General features: G+C 50.6%; 3 protein-coding genes across 21 annotated transcripts in view; 2 read left to right on the forward strand and 1 right to left on the reverse strand.

Annotated features, from left to right (window-relative positions):
- LOC122363502 (cilia- and flagella-associated protein 410-like) overlaps positions 1-5,350 on the reverse strand; it is a 34,154-nt gene extending 28,804 nt beyond the window's left edge. For 3 of the 9 annotated variants that reach the window (XM_043332865.1, XM_043332862.1, XM_043332850.1), the window contains exon 1: positions 5,162-5,291. The gene's annotated coding sequence lies outside the window, so the exon portion shown is untranslated. Of the gene's footprint in view, positions 1-5,161 lie in introns of all 9 variants that reach the window. The other 6 variants (XM_043332870.1, XM_043332858.1, XM_043332845.1 and 3 more) reach the window with 6 other exon arrangements.
- LOC122363504 (DNA-(apurinic or apyrimidinic site) endonuclease-like) overlaps positions 1-15,175 on the forward strand; it is a 34,630-nt gene extending 19,455 nt beyond the window's left edge. The window contains exons 2-12 of one of the 11 annotated variants that reach the window (XM_043332883.1): positions 6,994-7,056; positions 7,303-7,452; positions 7,617-7,743; positions 7,873-8,016; positions 8,458-8,601; positions 8,746-8,935; positions 9,249-10,402; positions 10,553-10,781; positions 12,523-12,651; positions 13,352-13,490; positions 13,645-15,175. In XM_043332883.1, the coding sequence (XP_043188818.1) occupies positions 10,715-10,781; positions 12,523-12,651; positions 13,352-13,490; positions 13,645-14,014 (705 nt within the window). In that variant the 5' untranslated portion in view covers positions 6,994-7,056; positions 7,303-7,452; positions 7,617-7,743; ... (3 more) ...; positions 9,249-10,402; positions 10,553-10,714 and the 3' untranslated portion in view covers positions 14,015-15,175. Of the gene's footprint in view, positions 1-4,713; positions 4,756-5,540; positions 5,674-6,993; positions 7,057-7,302; positions 7,453-7,616; positions 7,744-7,872; positions 8,017-8,387; positions 8,602-8,745; positions 8,936-9,248; positions 10,782-12,522; positions 12,652-13,351; positions 13,491-13,644 lie in introns of those variants that run through there. The other 10 variants (XM_043332876.1, XM_043332878.1, XM_043332877.1 and 7 more) reach the window with 10 other exon arrangements.
- A 419-nt stretch (positions 15,176-15,594) lies between these two features.
- On the forward strand, positions 15,595-26,817 carry LOC122363507 (bis(5'-adenosyl)-triphosphatase ENPP4-like). Its single transcript, XM_043332886.1, has 9 exons — positions 15,595-15,898; positions 19,926-20,359; positions 21,110-21,210; positions 23,299-23,434; positions 23,700-23,919; positions 24,254-24,475; positions 24,741-25,004; positions 25,221-25,335; positions 25,658-26,817. The coding sequence occupies exons 2-9, from the start codon at positions 19,994-19,996 to the stop codon at positions 25,785-25,787; spliced, it is 1,554 nt and encodes a 517-aa protein (XP_043188821.1). The 5' UTR covers positions 15,595-15,898; positions 19,926-19,993; the 3' UTR covers positions 25,788-26,817.
- Positions 26,818-26,910: the final 93 nt, after the last annotated feature.

The raw sequence follows: 26,910 nt of genomic DNA on the forward strand, positions 1-26,910 counted from the left end.
CAAGGCTGAGTCAAGTGCACGTCCCACTCATTCAAAGAAGAAAGTGTGCAATGTGGATGTCATGACTGTGGATGCTGGTGCTGTCGGCAACCTGTTGCTTCAAAAAGTGGTACTTACAGCTGATGATGCTTCTGCAGACTGTGAGATGCTCATTGACACAGGTTCACAGGTGTCACTGATTCCAGATGCACTGTACAGCAACAGGTTTTCTGCTGTCCCACTCAAGGCTGCGTCTCACCAGTTGATGTCTGTGTTGGGTCATCCTCTTCCAGTGCAAGGGTGTATTGACCTGCAAGTGACTGTTCCGGAGAGGAACAAGAGTACCACTGCTATGTTCTATGTGGTCAAGGATGTGAAACCGATCTTGGGTCTCAACGTCATGTCAGCTCTGGCTTTGACTCTGTCGCCAGGTGCACTTGAACCTGTCTCTGCAGTCGAGGTCGTGGGAGAGCAGCTGCCCATGATCTCTGGGTTCATTCACAAGCCAAGAGTGAATCCACAGGTGCCTCCAAAAAGGTGTAAAACCAGACGTCTGCCATTCAGCATCAGGGATGAAGTGGACTTGGAGCTCAAGAAGATGATGAAAGCTGACATCATAGAGGAAGCCGAGGCACCAGAGTGGCTATCACCACTGGTAGTCACTCGAAGAAGGAATGGACAAATACGCATCTGTGTGGATCTTCGTGGTCCCAATAAGGCGATCATACAAGACGCCTTCCCTCTGCCCTACATGGAGGACATGTTCCACAAGCTACGTGGAGCAGAAATCTACTCTACACTGGACCTCACCAAGGCCTACCATCAACTGGAACTACACCCTGAGGCGAGGAACATGACTGCCTTCGCCACTCATGATGCTGTCTACAGATTCAAGAGGTGTCCTCTGGGCATGTCATCCATTCCAGGCGCGTTTCAACGCGTGATGACCACTGTGCTGAAAGGAGTGTCAGGGGTACAAAGCTACCTGGACGATCTGATTGTGTTCGGAGCGACAGCGCAGGAACATGACCAGGCACTAGCTACAGTGCTACAGAAGCTGAAGGAGTACAACATTCAGCTGAACATGGACAAATGCAAGCTACGACAGACTTCAGTCGCCTACCTGGGCATGCTTGTCAGCAAGGAAGGACTGAAGGTCGATCCTGAGCGGATCAAGTCTGTCGCCGAAGCCGTCACCCCCACCAGCCGAGAAGAACTACAATCGTTTCTCGGCGTGGCTGGCTACTACGCCAAGTTCGTGGCGGACTTCGCGACAGTGGTGGAGCCGCTGCGTCAACTACTGCGCGGCTGCCAACCGTTCCAGTGGACTGATGACGCCAGCAACGCCTTCGCTGAAGTGAAGCGGCGCATCGTCGAGAGCGGCCCTCTGACTCCGTTCGACCCCAACCTACCTACGTTCGTGACCACAGACGCGTCCGGGGTTGGACTCGGAGCTACACTTTCCCAGCTACACGGGACGCAGGAAAGGGTTGTAGCGTTCGCTTCCCGCAGCCTGTCTACAGCTGAAAGAAACTACGCAGTCACGGAACGTGAAGCACTCGCCTGCGTGTGGGCAGTCGAGAAGTGGAGGACGTTCCTGTGGGGACATCCCTTCACACTGCGTACTGATCACCAGGCGCTGGAGACGCTGCTGTCTCCTCAGGCGCATGGCCGTGCAGGCATGCGCATCGCCAGATGGGCAGCGCGACTGATGGTGTACCAGTTTGACGTAAAGTACATCAAGGGAGCGGAAAACATTTTCACAGACTGTCTGAGTCGCCTACATCACAGCGAAGCTACAGACGGCCAGACAGATGAAGACAGCTTCGTGGTGGCTGCAGTAAGCCTACCGGCTGTCACCGAACCCTCCTTCAGGGAGGAATGCGGCAAAGATCAGACGCTAGTCGCGCTTCGGAAGCTGCTCCAGGCTGTCTGGCCACGACTGAACCAGCTGCCTGCCAACCTACGACCATACCACACGATCAAACACGAGCTGTGTGTGATGGACGATCTTCTGTACCGTGGAGAACGACTGGTGGTTCCTCAGTCTCTACAAGCAAGAATCGTCTCACTCGCTCATGAGCAGCATCAGGGCATGGTGCGTTCGAAGCGACTCATCCGGCAGACCTACTGGTGGCCTGGTCTGGACGCGCAAGTCGAAGAAGCGGTTCGACAGTGTCCTGTCTGCCAAGAGAACGAGAAGACGCTGAAGTGCACTCCTACCCCGCTTCAGCCGGTCGAGTTCCCTCCAGGCCCATGGTATAAAGCTGGAGTAGACATTGTAGGACCACTGCCAGGCCCGCGTCAGTGTCGCTACGCCATTGTGCTAATGGACTATCATAGCAAGTGGCCGGAGGTGGGATTCACAGAAGATATAACCTCCGCAGGAGTCATCTCCTTCCTGAACTCGGTATTCGCCAGGGAAGGGTATAGTCGGTCAAATATGTATCTTTCCCGGCCGGCCCTCACCTCGCTGGGCAGGTCGGTAACTTGGCTGAATCCGCCGGCCGCTGCGAGTACTACGGAGGGGAGGGGACAGGTTGTGCGGTTGCCGCGTCGGCCAATGAGCGCGGACCTGGCGAGCGGGCTGGGGCCACGGCGTGTTGACCTAATATGGTCAAAGGTTCATGCCCTGCGGGTATGGTCTGCGGCCAGCTGGCCCACTGATTGAGCCACAGCACCGGGTCGCGGAAAGGTTTCGATAGGTATCTGAATTGGAGAGTGGAGACCGTTAGCTTGAACTTGAGTGTAGTCGCTCTAGGTTTGAGATGCCGGGACCAGGGACCTGCAACACCATGATCCTGAATATATTGTGTGGATCGGGTGGCATTCAGATGAAGTTGAAATTTATCCCATTGACTTATAATGGGGAGGTTGTGAGATTGACCTGACCTCAGGTCATAGATAAAAAAATCCGAGACATACATTTTGTGGATATTGTCACCCTTACTAACTCCTGAAAGTTTCATATCGATCGGTCAACAGTAGTAGCTTTGGTGCAAGTTCAAACTTTTTGTGACGTTAGGTCACTCAACCCGACCTGTTGACCTGACCTTAAGTCATATAAGGTCAAAATTCGCACACAGTATGCGCAATAGATGGAAAAACAGGTATGCAAAATTTGGTGGCGCTGCACGCCGCCGTTTTTCGGCTATCTGCGAAAAACCTGGGGGGGGCGCTAATCGCCCCCCCCCCCGGCCCGGCGTAGGTTAAGATTTTCAGTAGATATGGCTTAACGCTTTCCCGTTAATGCCAAAAGAAAATGAAAAAAGTTTTTGCTTTATCAAAAAATAACCGGTCATAATTCGATTAAATATTTCTCTTGCGCTAATCATCATATCACCAAGCATTCGATCGTATCAAGAGCAACCATCTTAATTTTTAGGTCAGCGACCCCTGTTGAAACACCAGATAATCCTTTGATAGCTCATAGCACTCAGTCTACAATTTACACGGCGCATGAAAGCACAGCCATCATTAGACCATCGCGCTGCCCTCACATTCGTTAGATTCCTAACGCATCCGCTTGCTCGCCTCTCCCGGCCAGACCCGCCGGAGCACCCGGCGGCGAGGCCGTCCAGTGCTGGTCTGCGGTCACTCTCCAGCCGGCCGCTGTGTAGCTCCGCCCCCCGCGCGTGACGTCACAGGGCCGCCAGAGCCGCCAGGGCAGCTGGGGTGTGGGCTCAGCCAACTACCGAATCCAGACCGTAGCGCCACTTGGCGGCCGGGAAAGATACATATTTGACCGACTATACGTCCGGGAGCTCGTCACGGATAACGGCACCCAGTTTGTATCCGCTGAGTTCGAGGACTACTTGAAAAACAAGGGGATTCGACACCTGCGAAGCTCCAACTATCATCCTCAGGCCAACGGAGAAGTTGAGAGGTTTAATCAAGTGCTGAAAAGCACTCTGCGGTCAGCGAAGTTGGTGAACAAGCCGTGGAAGGAAGCTGTCACAGAATTCCTACTACAGTACAGAGCTACGCCACACACGGCGACTAGAGTGTCTCCGTCGCAGTTGCTTCACGGAAGACTGATGGTCACCAAGCTGAATGCACTGCCGCCAAGACATACAACAGTAGAGGACTCGGACGTACGTACAAGGGTCCAAAGGGCCCAGGAGAAAATGAAGATCTACACAGATGGACGTCGTCGTAGTCGTCCGGCAAGGATCACTGTCGGCGATTGGGTGAGAGCTCGTCGAGTCGGTGGCTGGCACGGTCCACTGCAGGTGCTGAAACAGCGTGGGAAGTGGACATTCCTGCTGTCTGATGGGAAGGTGTGGAACGCGTCACGCCTCTGTCGAGCTGCTGAACCGCTGGACATCGCTGTCCCGCCACTCGAGCCGTCACTACCTGCGCCGGAACCTGAACGAGCTGTGTCGGAGCGTCAGTCGGAGGTCCCGGCTGCGGAGCCACAGCCGCCACGCAGCTCTCCGCGTCGGACCGATCCTCAGGTGTCAGTGTCGCAGGCCCCAGGTCGCAGGCTTAGGTCTGCTGACGAACGCCGCCCGCCGGCACATTTTCGTGATTATGTTAGGCATGACTGAAGCATTGTATTATGTACTCGTTACGTTATGAGAGGGGGAACTATGTTGTGTCCGGTGATGCATTATGGGCAGTGTCCGGTGATGCATTATGGGTAGTGTCCGGTGATGCATTATGGGTAGTGTCCGGTGATGCATTGTGGGTAGTGTGGAAAAGTGAAGGCCGAACCTTGGATGAGTGTGCCACGTGTTGGATTGGGAATAAAGCAAGTGGAAGCGGAGATTGATTGTACGGAAAGGGAAGCCGAAGCCGACGATACAACAATGAGTTAAAATGCACACATAAAACACATGAAAATTTAAAGCACATATCCAGTATGCATAGTACAAACCCATTGGCTGTATGCAGCATGCTGATTGACTGACGACGTCATGGCTGTAATCCTCAGCAATGCAGACATTCCTCAGTCCTCTGCAACTTTGACTTTGACTTGTAAGGCACTCTTCTCGGAACAAGAAATGGAATATATCTTTGTCTAGGGTGATCGTTGGGCCGTAAAACCTTCTGATTTGTGTCTCATCTCAAGCTACCTACAAAACTGCTAGTCCAGTTAAAACCCCCATGTTAAAAGTGCACTATTTCCTTTAATGTGATGTCATAATTTGACTTGAAGAGTTAGTAAATCACAACTTACCTCAACCTCTGTGTGATCAAGCAGCCGATGAGGATTGGTTAACTTTCAAAAGGCTACGTACTTCTCAATATACCCTGACCTAACCCTAGCCTGCTTCAGCACGGGCAAAAATTAATCAGAAAACAACGCACTTATTATTTTAGGGAGAGAGCAGCGCGAGCGCCATTAGCAGCGCCACTCATCGAAGCAGCTGCGCCAAATAGGCTTATCATAAATTTCCCTTCAAAACTTTTTGATGACGTCACAAATTCATCAGAAAAAGCAATGGGCTGCTCTCCTAGCGAATGCAGAATGAATCACAGCGAAATGCAATTAGTCGAATAAATAGGAATGACTACGTCATCAAGATAAGATTTATCTTTTAAAGTGTTTTGAGCTTATTGTCAGGTCGATCGCGCGCGCGCCAAGCCGTGTCGCACGTGTCGCAAGGGGAGAGCGGGGTCTGTGGGAGCGGATAAAATCAAAATTTTTGTTGGGGATGCCGATGCCGGAATTGGAAACTGTGGTGGCCCGTAAGCAGAAATACCGAAATACCTACCTACCTAGTACCTACCTACGAAAATCCAATTATTCTGCGGACTAAGCTCGTGAATTCTCACGCTGAAAGTTACAAAGAAAAGAACCTTCAAGGTCACGTCACACTAACCAGGACCGTTTTGATTTACTTACTTATTAGTAAGTAAGTAAGGTCACGTCACACTAACCAGGACCGTTTTGATTTGTTGAAATTTAAGATTGGGATGTCTTAAAACCCCAATAAAACCCCATTTGAATGACTCCTTTTGAAAACCCCTTAAAACCATAAAGAAAGAATGGAGTTAAAGCGCCTGAATCACTTTGCACGTGTTTTGATCACTTGAAATGTATGGTTTTGAAAATTTGTGTGAAAAGTTGTTAGAGAAAATATACTCTCACAATATTAATTCACATTTCACATGCATCAACGGCCACATCACTTAAAATCCATTCTTTCTTTTATTTACCAGACTATAGTTAGGGGCCTCTGGGTTCTTCACTGTGAAAGATATCACTCTTTGATATATTTTTATTCTGGGTAAAAGACATTTAATCTATTATTGAAATTAAGGCAATGGGAAGTGGGAACCCAGCACGCCTTCTGCGTGCTAGGCCCCCTGAGTTATCCCTGGAGCTAAGGGGTCCCCTTGCACATTTGGTGCTCACTGCTCAGGACTCAGGAGTGGCCATGGCCCCCGTGGCCCTCCCTTGGATACGTCGCTGATCGCCAATGCATTCTGAGCAACTGCGAAAAAAGCGATTGCACCCGCTACCCACGCCGGCTGTTTGGACTGAGTCTCCAGCCGAACGTCATTTGCCAGCAGGTGGGGGGGGGGGGAGGGGAGGAGGACGTTGAACGTCTTCCCATCCCCCAATTATCTTCGTAACTATGCGTTTGCTTACAGTGAGACGCGGCGAGGCGGTGTTGGAAAGGTTTCACCGAGACGCGCCATCTGAAACCTCTGAAACAATCCTAAAATTTCGAATCTGAGGCCACGTGACTGGTCAGGGTTATGTCAACGGTCAAAATTGAGCATACTCACGTGTAGGGCTCTAGCGAACGCATTGTCGAGCCCAGTTTTGTATGTACCTTTGTATGTATGTATGTATGGATGTAGGTATGTATTTACGATCGTGGGCGATCCACACATGGCGTGGCGATTACTGCCCCGGCTTACTTACGAACAAAAGGGTAGGTACTGAAACTATTCCGAAAGTTTTGAACTCGTACAAAGTATTTATTTAGGTCAAAGTGTTGGGAAAACAGTCATTTGGCGTCATTTTTGGGTTAAACTTAGCATTTACTGTCTTTTCAGATATCGATATTTAGGGAAATGAAACAACTCAGAATGGCACCAAATTACAAGAGGAAATCAGAGGTAAGTAAGGGCACCAGCACCGGCGTTCCGCCATACTCCGTACTCCGTAGCCTGTCCGACTGTGGTGGGCAGCATGCCTTCTTGCTTCCGCCTTCATGGTATGTCATAGGGTGGCGTTTTAAGCTGCATCCAACGGGAATGTGCTGTGCTTGTTTTGGTTGCAATCATATATTATCCAGCCCCTCATAAAATGTAATGATGTCATTGCAATCACTGCTCAGTGCTAATGGAATCTCACTGTTTCAGGAAGGAGGGTCAGGGGAACGCCAGTCAAAGAAGGCCGCGACTGAGTCGGCGAAGGAGGCGTTTGTGAGTGACGCAAAGGACTCTACGGGAACCGCTTGGAATTTTAAAATAGCGTCTTGGAATGTGGCTGGCTTGCGAGCCTGCGCGAAGGTACGTAGGTATCAGCGAATGGATTGTGTTGCTGTTATACGAATATAGGTACTTTGAATGGCAGAGAACTAGCCTGCGCAAATGTATAGTTCTCTGAAAACAAATGGTGTCTTTTCTACTGCAGTCTATCTTGTCGTTTTTTTATGGTTTTCTTTTTTTTTCAGAAAGATGGGTTCAAATATATCGTCAAGGAGGATCCCGACATTATGTGCCTCCAAGAAACTAAATGTACTAAAGCCAAGCTACCCATCGAAGCAGAGCTCAAGGACTATCACCCTTACTGGCTATCAGGTAAAGCGATGCTGTTTTGTGACAGAGAAGCCCTGTCTTTCTGGCACCATACTGTTATGTGGTAACGTTCGACGGTCTCTGTTGTTTTAAAACTGTATATAGCTTCAAATTACCGTGCGCTTCTTTCAGGAAAAGACGAAGGATACTGCGGTGTGGGTCTGTATAGCAAGAAGAAGCCGCTCAATGTCACATACGGAATCGGAGACAAAACACAGGACGAGGAAGCCAGACTGATCACCGCGGAATATGACAACTTCTATCTCGTAACATCATGTGAGTCTCTATTGTAAAATTGCGCTTTTCATAAACATACTCATCAACTTCACCTCTTTTCCTTCAGTTTGGAATAGTTTTAGCTCAATTTGAAGAAGATTCACTTCAATTGGAATAAGACGTAATTTAAGTGAATGACATCTCTTTCAAAATGAAGTGCATCTTTTCAAAATGAACTCAAAGTTTTCAAACTAAAGGAAAAAGGGTGTAGTTTTCCGGCTGAATAAGCTTCCATTTCTGTTTCTTTTCTCGTGTGCGCATGAAGTGGGGCTCATGATAGGTACGGGATAATTTTTTCCTTTCTTTGGTGTGCTGCGGTGTTACGGACTTTCGTCCCCAATACGCACGTTTATGCTCAATTTTATGCATAGGACTCGCGCAAATTTGGCCCGTCAGTCGCCAGACCTTGAATGAACAATGACAACAAGTACTATTTGCCAGACGTTCCAAACTCCGGGAGAAAACTGGTGACCCTCCCCAAACGGATGGCATGGGACAAGCTTCTAAAAGAGCATCTCCAGAAGCTGGATGAAAAGAAGCCTGTTATCTACTGCGGGGATCTCAACGTCTCCCACAAAGAAATCGGTATGTGCTCTTATTGGCTATCCCTGCGATAATATTTCATGTAAACCTCAACATATTTACTGGCAATTGCTTGCTTTCAATGACCAAGCTTCATGATTGACGATGTCTGTATTAATATTTTATCCTGAAGTGATCTTATTTCAGACTTGAAGAACCCAGCGACCAACAAGAAGAACGCTGGTTTTACGCAGGAGGAGCGCGACGGCTTCACGGACCTTCTTACTGCTGGCCAGGATGGTCTGGTCGACACATTCCGACACTTCTACCCGGACAAAAAGGATGCATACACCTTCTGGACATTCATGGGAAACGCTAGGGCGAAAGACGTTGGATGGTACGTATCTAATGCTCCCTTGTTGCGTATATGCGCAAGAACATTGACTGATTCGAACTTCATTCGTTCGTTTCATGAATGGATGTTATTCCTTTCGAGGTTACGGCCTGATATTTCAAATAGATAACACTGCGTTGTTTGATAAAACATTTGCCGTTTTTATAATTGCTTTGCTGGGAAGTTAACTGCATAGGTACTTTGTGACTATTGACTGATATTAGTTCGTGGTTGAATTATAAGTGCATTGAATCGAGTAGTGCCCTGGAATCGAGACACGTCTTCCTTCACACGTGCCACACTTTGCACTTTGCAGGCGTCTGGACTACTTTGTCGTCTCGAAGCGCCTGATGCCTCGAGTGTGCGACTCTCTGATACGGAAGGAGGTGATGGGCAGTGACCACTGCCCGATCGTGCTGCTCATGAACACTGAGGGCATGTGAACCGACCGGGGCCGACAGGCCTGGCGTCTGGCAAATGTGCATCAGCTGCCGGCACGCACAGCTTGCGGAGGTTGGCTGATGCGCGAGCTGAACAGCGAATTTCGCTACGTCTGTCACGCCGCCATCATTGATGGCTCCATTCCGACTTCAGTTAATTAAGCGAAAGTGATACTCCTCTGTTGTGCTTTGAAATCGTAGTGATATTTTGCGAAGCCTTGTGTCATGCAAAGTGTTAGCTGTGAGGTGCGGAGTGCGGGCGTAACGTTGGTACCTGGTTTTGAATATGCTGTTTTTTTATTGCCAGTGTGAGTTTCATGTCAAGTGTAGTGGTCGCTTGTGCCATAGAACGGAAAGCTGGCTAGATGCAAGGTAGCATAGGGACGTCTCTCTAAGCGCTGCCGGCTGCCGCCACGACACACTTTGTGCTGTTTTACTACCTACAATACCCAATAGATCTTACTCTCCTCGTACAGGTAGACAAAACATTCAGCAGTTACGTTTGGCCAACTCTTTACAGACTCCGCCTGCGGGCATCCGGATGAGCTCCTGGATAAGTGGCAGAAACTGGTTCCGGTAAGCAAATGCCGCAAATATCTTACGAGATGATGGTACGTAGACGAACACGAACGAGACGAATAGTTGCTACGCGTGTTCATAAGACAATTAATCACTGCATGTCAAGCAAGGAAGAGGGACACCGGGCGCATCAGGGGCATCATAGCTGGCGTGCAGTAAGTCACATTCAACGAACAGCGCAAATGGTTATTGCAGCTCTGTGTAGCTTAGCCACAGCATCGCTGAGGTCTGCGTGACGCTGCCATTTGGTCCAGTTCGTGATTGCAACGGTCGCCAAGTTATTCGGATACTGGGACTGGATGGAGGCGGTTCACAGCTCTATCGTCTCTCCTACCGACCCCATCAGCTCCACGCACTCCCCAGGGTGACGTCCCCATCGTCTCGTCGTCTTGCTTCAATCATCGGAGTCAGTTATGCAAGACGCCGTGCCATTACGAGACATGATTTGGAGGTGAGTGACGGCGAAAAGTAAGATGTTATGCGATGCTTCTTTTATGTTTTGGCTAATTCTAGTATCAATGACGCTTTGCACACTCACTGTTTTTACTCGTCTGCATTGTTAGCGCGTTCTGATCTCTCACCGTGCCTCTGCACGTCACAGGTCGTGTGTTGGACAGTTTACCTGCGTTTGCGTGTGGTCGGTTGCTCGGTGGTGGTGCGCCGCCCGCCCCGGGGACCGGGTGCGCCCGCCCGGGGGCCGTCAGACAGGGACCGACTGTCGGCCCGAGCGGCGCGCCCCACACCGGCCGACGGACGGAGAGAGATGCAGGGGGCGCCGGGGCCGCTGCTGCTGCCGCTGCTCGTCCTGCTGCTCGCGCTGCTGGTGGCAGGTGGGTGGCCAGCCGCAGCGCCGGCGACAGCGGTCTTCTGCACGTCCCCTGTCGGTCACTTGACTTTGTATTATCATCATCTCATTTTATCTTGACATAGGTAATCCCGTCCCCCATCTCACTTCATAACATTATGACTTAGTCATTCTAGAGCTGAATAGTCGCCAATAGTTCACATTTTTTTTTTGCGTTGATGAACTTCCGGTACGTTTATTTTTTATCTCAGTTCCGAAGGTATCGTCCTTGACCTCAATGCACATTGCACATCGCATGGTGTACGCGAGTGCTATATTACGGAGAAATATTGTATGTGTGTGTGTGAGGTGAGCCTAGGTCCACGGAGGTAATCTGCCGTAAGCAACTTTGACTGCTTCGTCTTAAACCGTACATCCGTTTGAAAAAAAAACGTTTTTCTCTGTTGGACAGTCTCCTCGAATCCTTGCTGCTCTTATGTTGACTGCTCTTGAATGATTCATAGTCTTATGCTACTTGGCAACTTATGTGGCTTGTGTCATGTGCAAAACCAGGGGCATCAAAGCGGTTCCGCTTGGTATAACAATGTATTTATAAGGTCAGTCACACTGAAATTTGACTTACCGGCGGGCACCCACCGGGTCCTTGCTCTGGGGAAGGGGAGGGGGAGAGGGGGTACGTTCAACGTTCCGAGAGTGGTGTGCCACTGCCAGAGCTCACAATTGCACTCTTTCGTTCCTCGTCCGTAGTTCGTCTGACTGGGTAGTGGGTATTGTTTCGATTTCCTATTTTCGCGGTCTTTGTAATTCTAATTCCTGTTAGGGTCGGAATTACAAACTCAGGGCGGGACCCTTTCTTCATACTCCTCTACAACAAAGCTATTCAGCGAAAGCAATTTATAACATCTGGGAAGAAAACATTCGTTAGCTCTTCTAAGCCTATTTTCCAAGATATTAACTTTAAATGAAGTATTCCCGTTTAGGGAGCACGAAATATTAGATCACCTACGCTACGTCCCCATGGACCAGGACCTCCGTAGGCCATGCCTTGCGATGGCTCCATCATACAGCCTTGGCTTCATCAGAGATCCTGGAGCGGTACGAGATTGCCTGCGGTCGAGACGCCGGTCAATATCGGCTTCACCCGAGATTAGGGTTGCTCCCCAGTCTGCCTTCATATCAATCGACAAACTAATGAAGCGCTCATCTAATATCAATTACCGTTTTCACGTCAGCTGATGGAATTCTGGGGAGCGCCCTGTCCTGGACGCTCCTGTCGGGACGAGCGCTTCCTGGACGTTCCTGTCGGAATTTGGTGTATTTGGAGCCGTTTAAACGAGCGATGCATTGCAATGCTTCAGGTTCAAGCAGGAGATTTCAGGCGGCTTGTGAGCCGCCTTCCTCCGATGATAAAAAGAGGAAACCTCAACCCATCCAGAAACCGAGGTCTTCAGCCCCTGTTGCCACTTCGTGGGCTATTTAACCGAAATAGACGTATATTGAAATAAAAGGTGATACACTCTCAGCAGGGCGCGGAAAACCGGAACCTTTGCCGGAACCCCGGAACACAGATTATGTTCACGCTAATTAATATTGATAGGGATAAGATTAGTACCTACTTAAACCGACTGAAAGGTTGAACGAGCTGCACTTAAATCTAAATGCCGTCGAGGCTTCAAAACCGTGTCACTACTCACTCCCTCGTATACTGTCGTCTGTACGCCACGGGCTGCTCCGTTAACCACCAAGCTTTCCCCTCACATCGCCAGGTGTGCGCGGTAAGAAGTGCGGCACCACCGACCTGCGCTGCAGCCAGATCTGTTCGGGCACCGGCAACGCGGCCACCTGCTCCTGCCTGCCCGGCTGGCGGCTCGAGGACGACAAACAAAAGTGCACCGGTGAGAGCTGCACAGGCGCATGGCCGCCCATCACGGACTTTCGTGTGAATGTTGTCACCAGGCGCTGGTCACCTTTTTGATGCTGCCAGAGATGGTGGGAATGTTTCTGTTTGCTTGTTTCTTTGTTTGTATTTCTTTCCAAACTGGCCAAAAAAACGCGAGCGAACACTTCGAATGTCGCTGGCCAGTGTCCCAAAATTGAGTTTTGTCTTGGGTGTCAGAGGGGAAAAGTACCCACCAAAAAGAGGGGAGAGAGTGGAAAACTGCTGATTCGATTAGATCAAAAAGGAGTGAGAAATGACAAAAAGCATGCATTTTATTCTAGGGTGTAGAATGTTAGATGCTAACTGGGCATCCACACAACTGTCTTTCTATAGGTAAAAAATCTATGTTTTCTTGGTTGGGACTTGGGAGTGGAAAATTGTTCTTAAAAATGGTGGTGAGAGTGGAAAATGAATTTCATTTGGATGTCGTTTCCCACCCAAATAGACAAATTTTGGGACATTGTCGCTGGCTTATCAAATGTTCATTACCACAAACCTAAAAAAGTTTCGTTGTCAAGCTATTCGATTTCAGTGTCTTAGCCATGATTCCCTACCCTTGGAGCTCATCAGACATTTTTTTTTTCTTTTGAAAAGCGAACTGTTCCTTCAGAGTCGCGTTTCCTCTGCCGCTGACGGCACTTTGTACCACGTTTCAGTCGCGACCACTGCGCTCTGCTATGAAGTGCGCTCCGACTTTTTCGTCCAGCACCCGGCCGAGGCAAGTCGCAACCAGTCCGAGCTCTCCTGTCAGGAGTTCTGCAGCAAGAGGAAGGCACACTACAGCGCCCTTGGACGGTATGCCCATTGCTCGGTCTGGAGACCTAACTGCGCTTGATAACGTAATGGGCTAATTCCGTTGTATCGTTGCTTCCTTTAGATCATGATTTGGTACCTCATGGGGAGTTGTTTTGATCAGTTTCAATGATTTGATCTTTGTTCCGTTGTGCAGGATGGGCTGTCGTTGCCTTGAGTTTTTCGAGGTGGTCGGCTCGCTGGGCGCGCTGACCTATCAGCCGGCTATGTGCGACGGCACCCACCCGATCGCCTGGTCCGTCAAATACCTGGCCGACCCGGCGGTGGCCGAGCACTTCAACAGTCCCGACCGCCGCCTGCCGGCCGACCTCTACAGCATCACGCACGATCTGGACAGCCTGCGCGGCGACTCGACCATGGGCCGCCGGCGCGAGATGATGCAGCACGGCCTGAGCCACCACCACGGTCACACGGGCGCCGGCGGCCGCACCGCCGGCCGGCCGCCGGTCGCCGCCCTCCTGGCCGCCACGCTGGGCACCCTGGCACTGACCGCCGTCCGGCTTTGAGACGCCCGACCGCGCAGCAGGGTTCTGACGGGATCCCGGCAACCCACCACCCGGGCAGAGTACGGGCGGGTCCAGCCTCCCGCCGGCCGCTGGCTGCTGACTGGGTCTGATAGGATTGGCCAGTTTGTGTGGCCGGGGATCTCCCCCAGTCGCTGTCCTCTTTTCCCCACTTCCGATGCTGTCGCCGCCGGCGCTGGATGGTGAACACGAGCTGGTGGCTTCTTTCTGTCCACCGGTGTGCGGAGCTTACTATCGATGTCGCTAAAAATGTCGAAAACAGTTGCTATTACGGTGTTGCGGGGATTGTGCAAGTGTTTTCACTTTTCTCCTTCCTTTCAACATCGTTGCTTTGTATTACAACAAGCTCAATGACGGCTTATGGGACCATTTTACTCGCTTCGCATAATTCTGTCCACTACTCCCCAAATTGCTGTGTTTCAAAGACATTGATGTTCCCCAAGATGCACCTTGATGTTATATTGATCGCATACGGCATATCCAGTCCTTACAACATCGGTCTTTAATAGTGTATTATTTGAAACGAACCCTTGCTCCTATACAAGTTTGTTTGAGCTCCCTTCCCCAGTTCCCCTTACCCGCCGCTCTTCCAATTTTTACCGCTCTCCCGGCCGAATCAGCCCAATGTTGTGTTGTTTTGACCGTGTGACTTTCAGAGAAGAAGCTACTCGTACATACCGATATATGTAGGTATAGGCTTTAGGGTAGCACTAGCAGTTGGAGCCTGGAGGCGAGTCAGTCTTGCGAACACACAGCCAGACTGCATCTATTTTATGTCTTCTAGCTGCCATAGATTACTGTATGTACCGTTTATTTATCATATATACATCCGCATAATTGTCGTAGTACCTATTTCAGCAATTGTATGCAGCTAATAAAAAGGATATACGGTCGATACGGTCATTGTTACTCGTGCCCGCTGAAGAATATTTATGGTGAAATCGAATAGGTATATTTGAATGGTCGATGTAATAAGCGTTTCAATGTAACGTGATAAATGTTGATACACGTACGCATTGTCATTCATTAATTTTCTAAAAGTTTTGTGTTTGGCACCATTGCAGAGAATTTGATGTGCTCAACCGAATTCTGTTATTTTTATTTGTCCTATCATTGGAGCTTATAAATACAGTCGATGTCCTATCGTATGTTTGCAGTATTCTACAGATCCTTAATCGAAATCAGAAAGGCTGAGAGCCGTTTGATGCCTCACCAGGTGGATAGATTAGGGGTGAAGCAGGAAAGCATTTAAACCCTGACCATAGGTGATACATCATACAGGCCATACTCGTAGGCGGCGGAACGGGGAGGGCACCTACGCACCGTGTCCCCCGTTGATTTTGGCATTTCAACATTAGCCCTATGGGCGTTGGATGGAAAGAATGGGACCAAAAGTCGTCAGTGCCCCCCCCCCCCCTTAATTGAAGGTGTTCCGCCGCTAATGATACAGGCATAGAAGTCGTAACACAACACTAGAAATTCTGGTGCATGGATTTTGCCGCTACCCAAGATTCTTACAGATTGAGATACGTAGTGTCGCCTGTCTTATGTCCTGCATAATTGACTACAGGTAGGACTGTTTGCTTGGAAACCTTCGAAAATTCTTTGTAAATGGTTCACGATAATTCCGTTTTTTATAGCTTTGGTTTGTTTTACCGGCTGTTGATGCAGAGGTTTTGCCGCAAAAAAGTGGCAGTGAAATACTCTTATTGCAATCGTCATGTAAACAAACCGGTGCTGACTGCTGAGACAAATATGACGCTGCAGGCGGCATCATGCGACAACAACAATGTCTTTACTTTCGGGATTGCTTTCGGGAGAGAGACCGGTTTATATAGCCTTGGAGAGACCCATGCTGGCCGTTGGGTAAGCGATGACCTCTTCATTCATTTCCATTTTATATAATTTCTTGCATTGTTATCTTTTTTGAGCGATAATTAGCTGTTGATATTCTGTCACCAAAGCTGGTCCCGTAGCTCAGTTGGTAGAGCGTTGGACTCCGCGTGGTGATTGCTCGCGTTCCCGGTTATAACTTGGTTATAACTTATAACCAAGTTATAACCAGGGTATGTTATAACAGCCGGGGTTCGAAGCGCGACGGGCGCTTGACATTTATGGGCCTCCTGACAGGTATGCTTGCAGTTGGTTGCAGGCCGCAGCCAGGGGAAGTCAATAAGGGGACTGGTCCCGGCTGTGTGCGGCTATGTGCGCACGTAAAACTTTTTAGCAACCAACTTCAAAATTTGACCTCACTTGACCTGACCTCGACCTGATCTTGGCCTGAAATCCATCCAGATGTGGTCCATATCACTTTTTGAGTGTCCCTATTGAATTATATGAATAAAATTACCGTTAAAACATATGTCGCGCATGCCCTTTTCTATATGTCATTTTTGGTGACCCAGACTGGAAATAATACACGTTATGCCGAATATGTCCGGCATAGTGGCGGGATTGCGTCGAAAATTTTAGCGCACGTCTGGCGTAACTTCGCGTGCGCCGAATTCAGCGCATGGCGGCGGACGAATTTTTTGGTACAGGGCGGTCGCATAATTTTTTGGCGAAAGACGGTCACCGAATTTATGCGGTATGCTGGTCAATCTAGCAGCAGATTCGCCCCGCGGGCGGCTCGAGAGGTTTCGGGACGAGACCGACCTCCCCGCCCCGGTCGTCGCGTGCTCGAACTGGTGAGCCGCTCGAACTCAGCGGAGAAGCAGCTGCCCAGGTGAGGCCTCAACCTTCGGCGTGGAGATAGGTATGGAAGACCTTGTTGAGCATCACCAAGCGTCGTTAGGCAATACTGCAGTGGGTTCCTGCCCACTGCGGTATCGAGGGGAATGAGAGCGCGGACGACTTAGCAAAACAGGCGGCCGCCTTGCCCTCAAACGCCCACTCGCTGACCAGGGCGGTTCACTGTGCGGCCTCGCATCAATGGCGCGACAACTGCTCAGAATCACTATTCAAGCCACTCCTCGGGAGCACGTCGCCGCTCCCTATCCCCGGAGCGGACCGAGAGGATGCCGTTTCGGTGCACCAGATAAGGGCGGGCCACTGGGGGGGGGGGGGGGGGGGGGCCGCTCGCTCCAATACGGCCCCGAATCGGCTGTCTCCACTCCGCGGCGTGGCAGCAGTGCCCAGACAAGCGGTGCCCCGCGGCGCTCTGCGCCGTGTGCCGAGAAGAGGGTGATGTGCCGGAGCACATGCTGCTCCGCTGCCCGGCCCTCGCTGCCACTCCCACCAGCCTCGAACACACTGCTCCGCCGATTAACATCGGCACAAATTTGTGGCCCCGGAACTCACGGCTCCAGCTTTGTTTCACGGCATGAAGCTAGAGTGCGCTAAGACTATTGAGTATTGAGGTATTGGGTTTCCGTGGAACTAAAACTCTTTCGGACGCTCAAACATGGGAGAGCATACAAGGCCCCGGAACACTCTGTCTGGTTCATATAGTTCATATAGATCGGTAGATGTGCACATGTGCTTTATATAAAAAGGGCTTAATTTTAGCACAAATAGGCACCTAATTTTTGGCGCAAATCACACAGAAATTTCAGCGTAAAATCGCTTGCGCCGAATTTCGGCGCAAGAGGGTCTCACGGGCGTCCGACGTAGTGTATGGATGTTTTCCAGTCTGGTTGGTGACCTGACCTGACCTTGATCTTGACATTTGCATGATATTGTATGCAACGAATATTGTCTTGGTAGCCTAAGAAAATGTTTTGGGCAATCAGTCTCAGTCCATTCTTCGGCAACTACGGTGCAAGGCCTGTAGCTGTAGAAACTTGCATTTTGTACCTTTGACCTGACCTCATGACCTGACCTCTGACCTACTTAAGCAAAAAAAAAAAAAATGGGCTCTTAAGATCCGCCTTGTTGAGAGCTTTCGATTGCCGTTTGCCGATCGATTGCCGGTCTTTTTACGATCATCGGTTCGGAAGTGAGACAGGGAGCAGAATCTGCCCCCCCCCCCCCCCCAGCAGGGCGCGTATGGCTGAATAGCCCAGCGGGGCGCGGGCTAACCTACCTTGGGGGACCTGCCGACCACTGCTGTAGATGCAGGAGCATAGGACAAAATTAGTGAGTTTTAGCTGGGAAGACACAATTTAAGATACTTTCAACATATTTCTAGTCCTTTCTCATAGTTGGTTGCTATTGCGTGGTCGGAAAATCGGTGGAGTTTCCAGTCCAGGTCCAGGAACGCTTAATTCATGGCTTAGTGGTTTAACATGGTAATTCATGGCTTCATGGCTTAACCCTCGCCCGTATAGGGGGGGGGGGGGGTCGAACGGACCCCCTCCATGGTTTTTCGCGAATAACTCGCGTAAAAAGCGGCCGATTGCGACGAAACTTTCAGTACCCTCGCGTTAATCAATTTTACACCTACCCTGAAATTTTCGTGACCCTGACCCTAATGACCTTTGACCTGTGACCTAGTTTTCGAGACCATGTTTGGCCGGAATCGCGATTTGGCGTATGTCGGCTCGCATTGGCCGCGCGTTTGCAGTCTTTTCGTGGTTTCAAGCGTTCAAACATGTGATATGATGTTGCCCCCATGCATTAGGGTGGATGTCAAGGTCACCTGAAGGTCAGGTCAGGTCATTGACCTTTCGTGACCTCGGTTCACTTTTTCGAGTTTTACATGTTTCTAGGCCAGTTTTTGGAGCTGAATTCGAATTTAGCAACCATATGAACATTTACGAAGTAGTTTTGGTGCCTTCGTAACATGTTACGAAGCTGTCAGAGGCGGTTGACACCTATTTGGAATACCCGGCAGGACCCCTACTGGTTGACCTGACCTCCTGACCCGACCTGGACTAAATGCATAAAGACATCATCTGTGATCAAAACTAACATGATATTCGTGATCAGCGCCCCGAAAAACCCCATAGCAGCCACACTTTACGACGTTCTAACAGGTCCCGATCTTCCCGACTTTTGGGTCATTGACCTGACCTGCAAGGTCAACCAATGACCTAGGACCTTAAAATTAGGTATCATCGGCTTCCTCTCGTCACGGGCAACACGCTCGTTTTTTCCGCGAAGCTCTAGCTCGATCAGGGGCGAAACGGCAAGGGGGGGGGGTCCAACGGACCCCCCCCCCTTATACGTTCGCGGCTGGAAAAACACCAATACGGGCGAGGGTTAACTTTATAAAAAAAAAGCTGCATAGGCTTGTTGGAACTCGTGCTAGCTAATATAGTGACTTTGACACTGCCAGATCCAGGGAGGGGGGAACTTGCGGTTTCTGGGATGTTAGTAGATGCTTTTTTTTAATTCGGAGAAACTTTTAATTGTATGCCCCCCACCCGCAGCATTCAAAACTGCCTTTCTGGATTTGCCAGTGGGTTCTGATAGTTATTTAGACAAAAGGCATGCACTTAAACATATTTTTGATAAATCTAGTCAGAACCTTTTGGATGGAAAGATTCACAAGGATTACCAGAGCCAATGCTGAGCAGAGTTTGTTGCGCCCTCTACCCTCTTATGCTATTCCTGATCTCTGGCAGAAGTTGCAGTCAGAATTGAAAGTTTAATGTGCACACATATTCGAGGATGGGCTGGCCGGTCCCCTCACTGACCTCACCTGGCTCATGGCTTGCCACTAACCACAACCATACCTATCAGGAGGCTCATGAAGATCAAGTGCCCGTTGTGCTTTGGACCCCGACTATTTTAACCGGGGTGCTTGCTCTCGCCATGCACTTCATTCTTAATCTATATTAAGCTCTTCAAATTGGGATGCAGTTAACAAAGACCAATGTTTTCTTCTGCTTTACCACCATTATTATGTAGGTATTCTTAGTGCTATTGATGTGACTGTGAGGCATTTATTTCTGTTCCCGTTGGTGATCAGGTAACAGGCATGTGATCATATAACTCCTCTGTGTTGCAGTGTCGCAGGCTGAGTGACCAGGCTGCTCTGTGATCTCTGTCGTGTGCTGCGCTGCTGGCCTGGCCGCAATGGGCAGCAGACAGCTGCGGTTTCAGCTGCTGCTTCTGCTGCTGGCTGGATGCAGTCTCCGGGCCGGCGGCCTCTCACAGCAGCCAATCCTACTGGTCCTGTCCCTGGATGGTTTCCGTTATGACTACTTGTCACGTGCCAATCTGACGCACTTTGACCAGCTGCGAGCCCAGTGGACGTTCGTGCCGCACGTGCAGCCGGTGTTCCCGTCCAAAACATACCCGAACCACATTTCCATCGCCACCGGGCTCTACTCGGAGTCGCACGGCGTCATCGGGCCCTTTGTCGAGCCGGAGACGGGCCGCTTGGTGGACCACAACGAGACCGAGTTCTGGAACTACAGCGACGCCGTGCAGCCCATCTGGGTGGGTGCCAACGGGGACGGGGATGGAGTGCGCTCCTAACTCATTTGCCGTTGTATGTATGGACAGAACTGGAGAGCTTAGGGAAATAAAATAAGAGAGGGGTGGCAAGACAATATGCAAGAATTAGACCAGGCCTGATTTACCCCACTAATGTCCCCTTCCAAGAGAGTGTGTGCGTGTTCCTCACTAACAATGTACTAATGAACCCTGAATTAGCGGGCAGTTTATGCTGGATTTGGCATTGACTACTATTGCTTTCTGTATCTACTAACCAAGTTAGGTGACATCATACATAGTCAATTTCGGCTTCTTTTATGTTTTTTCCTCTTCTTAGCAGGGAGTGCCGCGACTTTTTCAACTTCGATATTGATTTTGGTGTTAACGTAAGGGTTCTGTACGTCGCTGGGACTGAGGGTGGAGGCACTCCTGGTTGCCTGATCATGGGTTACGGACTATTAGTTAGAAAAAAAAAATAGCGATCGACAGCAGCTGGGCCGGGTCATGCAATTTGGTCATGCGTTATCGATGCAGTTAGGTCATGTGTTATCGACATCGGCGGATATTTACGAGTATTGATGCCTAGCGACTAGCGTTGTTAATTTCGATTATCGTCGATTTTATCTGGGTAATGTATTGCGTTATCTCTTATTGACGTTTCCAAGTAGATGGCGGACTATTGGTCTGTTGTACCTATAATTTTTATTTGTACCCGTTCCCTACGATAAGACCGTCTGTCCGGTGCCTCGCCAGGCTCTGAACGAGGCTGCATCTCCGGACCGGTTCAGCGGCTGTATGATGTGGCCCGGCTGCTCCTTTCTGAAGCCGCCCACCTACGTACAGACCTACAACAGGTGCGTATCCGGCGCCCCCAGTACTTCGGCAATCTCGCTGCACGGCTCCGTTCGCTCGATTTCCAATGGCATTGCAGTACCTACCGCTCGATAAGCAGTATATTGTGTACCGTAAATACAGCGGTTGCAAGCCGTCAGTCTAAGCAAGGACAGTTCATATATTTGTAGTTTTATCAACGGCTGCCTTCGCCAAAAACCGTGAGCTGGACCTTGCGGGTCAGCCTAACCCTTCAGGCGCTTACTGCCAGCGCCATCTATTTACATAATTTTTTTTTTTGTTGGGTTAGGCCCTTTCGGTCGACAAGACCATTGCAGAGCCGGAAGGATGATAGGAATTAGGGGGAGACATTGGTCTGGGCAGGCACCCTAGTGAGTCGCCGGGGCTGAGCCCGTCCAGAGGACAGGCCACCCAGCCCCAAGGCACTCACTGCACCCGGCTACGGGGTGCGCTCCCTCAGGAGCAGCGGTGCCGCTCCAAGGGAGCGGCCCGCATGAGATAAAGTTGCCTGTCCAGCCCGGAGGGGGGTTGCGGCGTGGAGGAGAAGGATTTCAGTATCCTGAGGATAGAAGCACGGATAGGTGTTTTACATAATTCAAACACCCGGTCGTTCTCGGAAAACTAACAGTCTTAGACACAAGTGAGGCGGTAACCGGACAAAAGATAGTAAAGCAAAAGATCGTATGGCAGAAAATCGTAGGAAGTTGATCGTATGCAAAAGATCTAAATGGATAAAGATCGTACGACATGATACTCGTATGGACAAAAGATCGTATTCGCTAACGAATTAACGATCGTCAAGGAAAATGATCGCATGACAAAAAGTAGTAATAGATAAAGATCGTGCGCCATAATGCTCGTATGGACAAAAGATCGTATTCGCAAAAGATCGTCGAGGTAAATAATCGTACGCCAAATGATCGTATGAGATAAAGATCGTACAGTCAAAATTTGGTATTCACATGGTGCAGCCAAACTCCAGCGCATACAAAGCTGATTAATTTCTGTGTTCGCGCGGGCCTGTGGTGGGCTTCTAGGCCGCTGGTGCACTTGGGCTCTGACGGGACTGTGGTGCCCGTGACAAGCCTGAAGTGCCCCCGACTGGCACGTGGTGCATCTGATAGGCGGTGGATAACATGAGGTCATAAATATTCGTAGTTTCTTTACCTCGGTTTTTTATATTAGGTGACCTGAGCATGGGTGAACTTGTAAATTATTGGGGGTGCTTCAGCACCCGGCCAAATGCTGGATTGAGCACCCACAATAAGACTTGGAGCACCCCAACAGGGGCACCCCACAGGTCACAGCAGCACACGCACGTGACGGTTTTTCGTAGAATATTTTGTGACTAACGGGCTTTATGCTACAATCATTTACCTAAAACACTATTCTATACGATTAGTTACTTTACGAATTTAACGTTACGATCTTTTGTCGTACGATCTTTTACAACATACGATCTTTATCTTACGATCATTTTCCTACGAGCTTTTTCATACGATCCATTGCTTTGCTTTACGATCCTTTACTTACGATCTTTGGTCGTACGATATTTTGCGACATACGATATTTATCTTACGATCATTTTACTACGATATTTTTCATACGATCATTTGTTTTACGATCTTTTGCTTACGATCTTTTGCTTACGATCTTTTGTCGTACGATCTTTTACAACATACGATCTTTATCTTACGATCATTTTCCAAAGACCTTTTTCCATACGATCTTTTGTATTAAGATATTTTGTCACGTAATCAGTGAGGCCGATTAACTTGTAGTGCCGGTTATCTAAGCACGGGTTGGGACAATGTAAAATTTATATTTTATATCGTCCTCGTTCAAAGTCGAACTTTTGCCGCAGTTGACCTAAACGAGTGGCTGCACTTACCAGCACAGACGTGGAAATATACCTACCCGGTGAACAATGAGCGTCTCTGTATGCCTACCATTTATGATCTGCATTGCTATTTCAAGGGAATGCAGTCCTAACGACTTCCACCGGCCTCACTGTATCGGTAATCAGTGCAGCCCCGAATCCGGACCGGTCACCCTCACCCCATATGACCGACCCCGTGTGTGTCCGGCAGCTCGATCGCGTGGGAGGACCAGGTGAGCATGGTGTTTGACTGGCTGCGGGACACCGAGCGGCCGGCCAACCTGGTCTTCTGGTACCTGGACCAGCCCGACTCGGCCGGACACGAGTACGGACCGGACTCGCCGCAGGTCAGTTACCGTTAGAGCAGCTGCATCGGACCCACGTCACTCGTCAGACCACTCCCAGTTCCCGCAGAATACACAGGAGGCCAATCTGGGGGCCCGAGAGCAGTACGTTTAATTGCTTTGTCCTCTCATGGCTCGTTGCACACTTTCTCCCGGCTTATCCCCGGATACCCGACTCAGGCGTCGTCTGGTAGCGTAGTGCTCGCTCCTGCCGTCTTTTATATTCAGACCTGTCTCACTGACCTCGCCGGCCGTCCGGTCTGCGCAGGTTTCAGCCCAGCTGCGGCGCGCCGACCGCCTGCTGGGCTACATCGGCCATACGCTGCGTCTGTTCGAGCTGGAGCAGCGCGTCAACCTGGTGGTGACGTCGGACCACGGCATGGCGCCCGTGCCGGCCGACCACCTCATCAACCTGGACGCGGTGGTCAGTCCTGAGTGGTACACCACGCTCGGGCCGGACCCCGTGCTCCGCGTGCTGCCCGTGACAGGTCAGTGGCGCCGCGGAATGGGCGGACCGCTCGTGTCGGAGCGTGTTGAATACTGCTGTGACTGCCCGGGCTGTGACTGGGTCATCCTCATCCCTTCTGGCTAGTCTGTTTACATTTGTTGGGCCCCTGACTCCTTTGAACTCATGACCATTGTACCTGCCACGGTGACCCGTTTGGCTTGGTGAAATCAATATCTGCTGTGGTGACCTGCCTGACCCCTCTGCGCCCTCTGGCCAGGTAAGAGTCTGGCCGTGTACGGCCTGCTGTTGTGACCCGCCTGACCGGCTGTGTCCGCTGCGCTGACTCCTCTGACCCCACTGTACCCTCCGGCCAGGTAAGAGTCTGGCCGTGTACGGCCTGCTGCGGGACGGCTCGGAGAAGCTCGGTCTCAACTACACCGTCTACCTGAAGGAAAAGATCCCGGAGCGGTGGCACTACGGCAACAACCCGCGCGTCACCGACATCCTGCTGGTGGCTGACCTGGGCTACATGTTCACCACGGCTTCCTTTAACCGCACGCTCGAGTACTACCGACAGATGGGACGCAACGGCACAGGTGGGCGCCGTGGGCGGTCAGGGCGGTTAGCGCCGCTTCAGGAACGCTGGACAAGGCTGTGACGGATCGTCGTGATTCAATATTCTTTGGGACTGCAGGTATGTGTAAACTGGGTCCACAGTCGCTGTACGGGGCCGTCAGAAAACAGTAACTCGCAGCGAAGTCAGTATTCACTGTTCATCGATGTTGTGCACTAACAAAAGGGCACGGAATGTATCTCTGAGTCTGCATGACCTCAGCTGACCGCTCCCCACCGCCGCGGCAGGCCCGTACGGTGACCACGGCTACGACCCGGCCTCGCCGCTGATGGACCACCCACTGCTGGCGCGCGGGCCCGCCTTCCGGCGGCAGTTTGTGCACACCACCCGAATGGAGAACGTGGACGTGGCCTGGCTGGCGGCGCTGGTGCTGCGCCTGCCGCTGGCCGACGACGCCCTGAACGGCAGCCGACTGCGCGTGCAGCCGCTGCTGGCGCCCGACAGCGCCGCCTTCTGGGCGGGCGGCGCCGGCGCCGGCTTCTGGACCGCAGGTGGGGCGCAGTGGAATGGGAGGGGGGGGGGGGGGGAGTTGAATGGATCTTGGGCGTCGTACATATCAGATAACACTAAGTAGGAATAATAATGAGAAATTGGCTGTGCATATATGGTTTGAAACTTGAATTTGCTTTATTTTCGCCGTGCAAATGCAATGTTCCTAGTCTACGCTAAGAAATAATCCTTACACGTTACGATTTGCTATGTTCCAGTGGTGCTGTCTGTGGTATTCGGGTCCTGTGTAGTGGCGCTCGTGATCGCCGTTATCAAACGCAGTGTGAGAAGGCAGTCCGTCAACTCCTCCCTCATCAACGGATACATGTTCAGGTGAGGGCAGGCGGACGTCGCGCTGGGAAAGTGCAGAATGTGAGCCCAGAGGTATGACAGCAGGACAGCTGTTGTTGCGTTTACGCTTGAATTCGGCCTCTGCTTATTTCGCGAATTATTTGACACCTAAAACAATAAATGCATGGATGGTTTTTACATTCCCATTAGTATGTAGGTGAGCCGTGAGATACTAGCTGCAATTCACTGAACGCTCCCAAGCTATCCGCGGGATCTCTGTATCTATGTGCCGTATTCTATATATGAGGGATGTGTAGTATACCGTACATGCTCGGCGCTGACCCCAGTGACCCCCCGTCCGTAGGTACTCGCCCGTTCACCGTGTACACAGTCGTACTGACCGGGTGAGCGCTGCTGTGGGCCACGGTGGCATCGACGGCGAGGAGGCTGAGCACCTGCTCTCGGAGAGTACACCGCCGCCGACCGGCGTCTGAGAGACCGCTGACTGCAGTCTGATGGACCGCCGGCCGGCTTATGGAGGACCGCCACCGGCCGGCTTATGGAGGACCCCGACCGCCGACCGTCGGCTGAAGACCGTTGGCCTACCACTTCCATGATGGTTGTGTAGGAAGCCCGACGGTATACGTCGGTGTTCAGCTGGGGTCTCGTACAGCCAGAAAGTTGGAGAATTTCGTTCTTCGAGCTCCGAAGTAAGGTCTTAATCCCTTTATTTATATTCGGTGTACCAGCCATTGCCTACTGCGGAAGGCGTGCCTTCTACCCCCTAGTCAACTTCTCAGTGAAAGCAGAATTTATTCGAGCATCAAGTATTCAACGTTCCATAGCTGAAGATCTCAGTCTGAGCGTGGTAGTTCTTAGGTAATTGCATTTATGAATTTATCCAGCTGGGTGCCGCATTAGTTATTTAAACGGTTTGTATCTATCCTAACTGTTTTACAACGGGAAATGACTTCCTATAAATTAAGTAGATTTAGGCATGTTTTCAACATTTCACACAACTTCATCCTGCTTGGGCGACGTCACAGATTACATTCAAATCAACAAATGCCGTGTAAAAAATTCGTTATGCGCTCTCTAGAATGTTGTGCTCCCTACTTAGTACTTATCCGAGTGTATCAGTTCTACGCACCGGACGATTTGCTGTTAGCTGCTACGCCTGTCTTTCTCCCATGTTCACCTTGTTGAGATTCTCCTGCACCTCTGACGTAAAGTGGATGCTGTCCCCGTTTTCCGTCTTTTCCTGGTAGCTGCTCCGGCCGTGCGACATGCGTCGGTTTTCAACATTCCCTGACGGAGCAACCAAGGTCCACGCCGACCTCTGGACGCTCCTGTGTTTGCGATTTGTCGTTTGAGTATGCTGCTGGCGGGGCGAATCCCTGCGAGACTGGGCGTCGGTGGCGTGCACGCTGTGATCCCTGCGTTAATGGCATCCTGTGTGCTCCCGTGTGACCGGTGCTGTGGTTTGCTGTGCTGTGCTGATGGTGGGGGACAGCCGGAGAGCGTTTCGGTGCTCGCCGCTCAGGTTTGCTCAATGTTTGTTACGGGGTTTGCTGGTCGTTGAGAGTGCTCTGTTTGGGAATAGGATAGGGAACACTA

This window comes from Amphibalanus amphitrite, unplaced genomic scaffold (genome assembly GCF_019059575.1).
Source record: "Amphibalanus amphitrite isolate SeventyFive unplaced genomic scaffold, NRLGWU_Aamphi_draft 000624F_arrow, whole genome shotgun sequence".
NCBI lineage: Eukaryota > Metazoa > Arthropoda > Thecostraca > Balanomorpha > Balanidae > Amphibalanus > Amphibalanus amphitrite.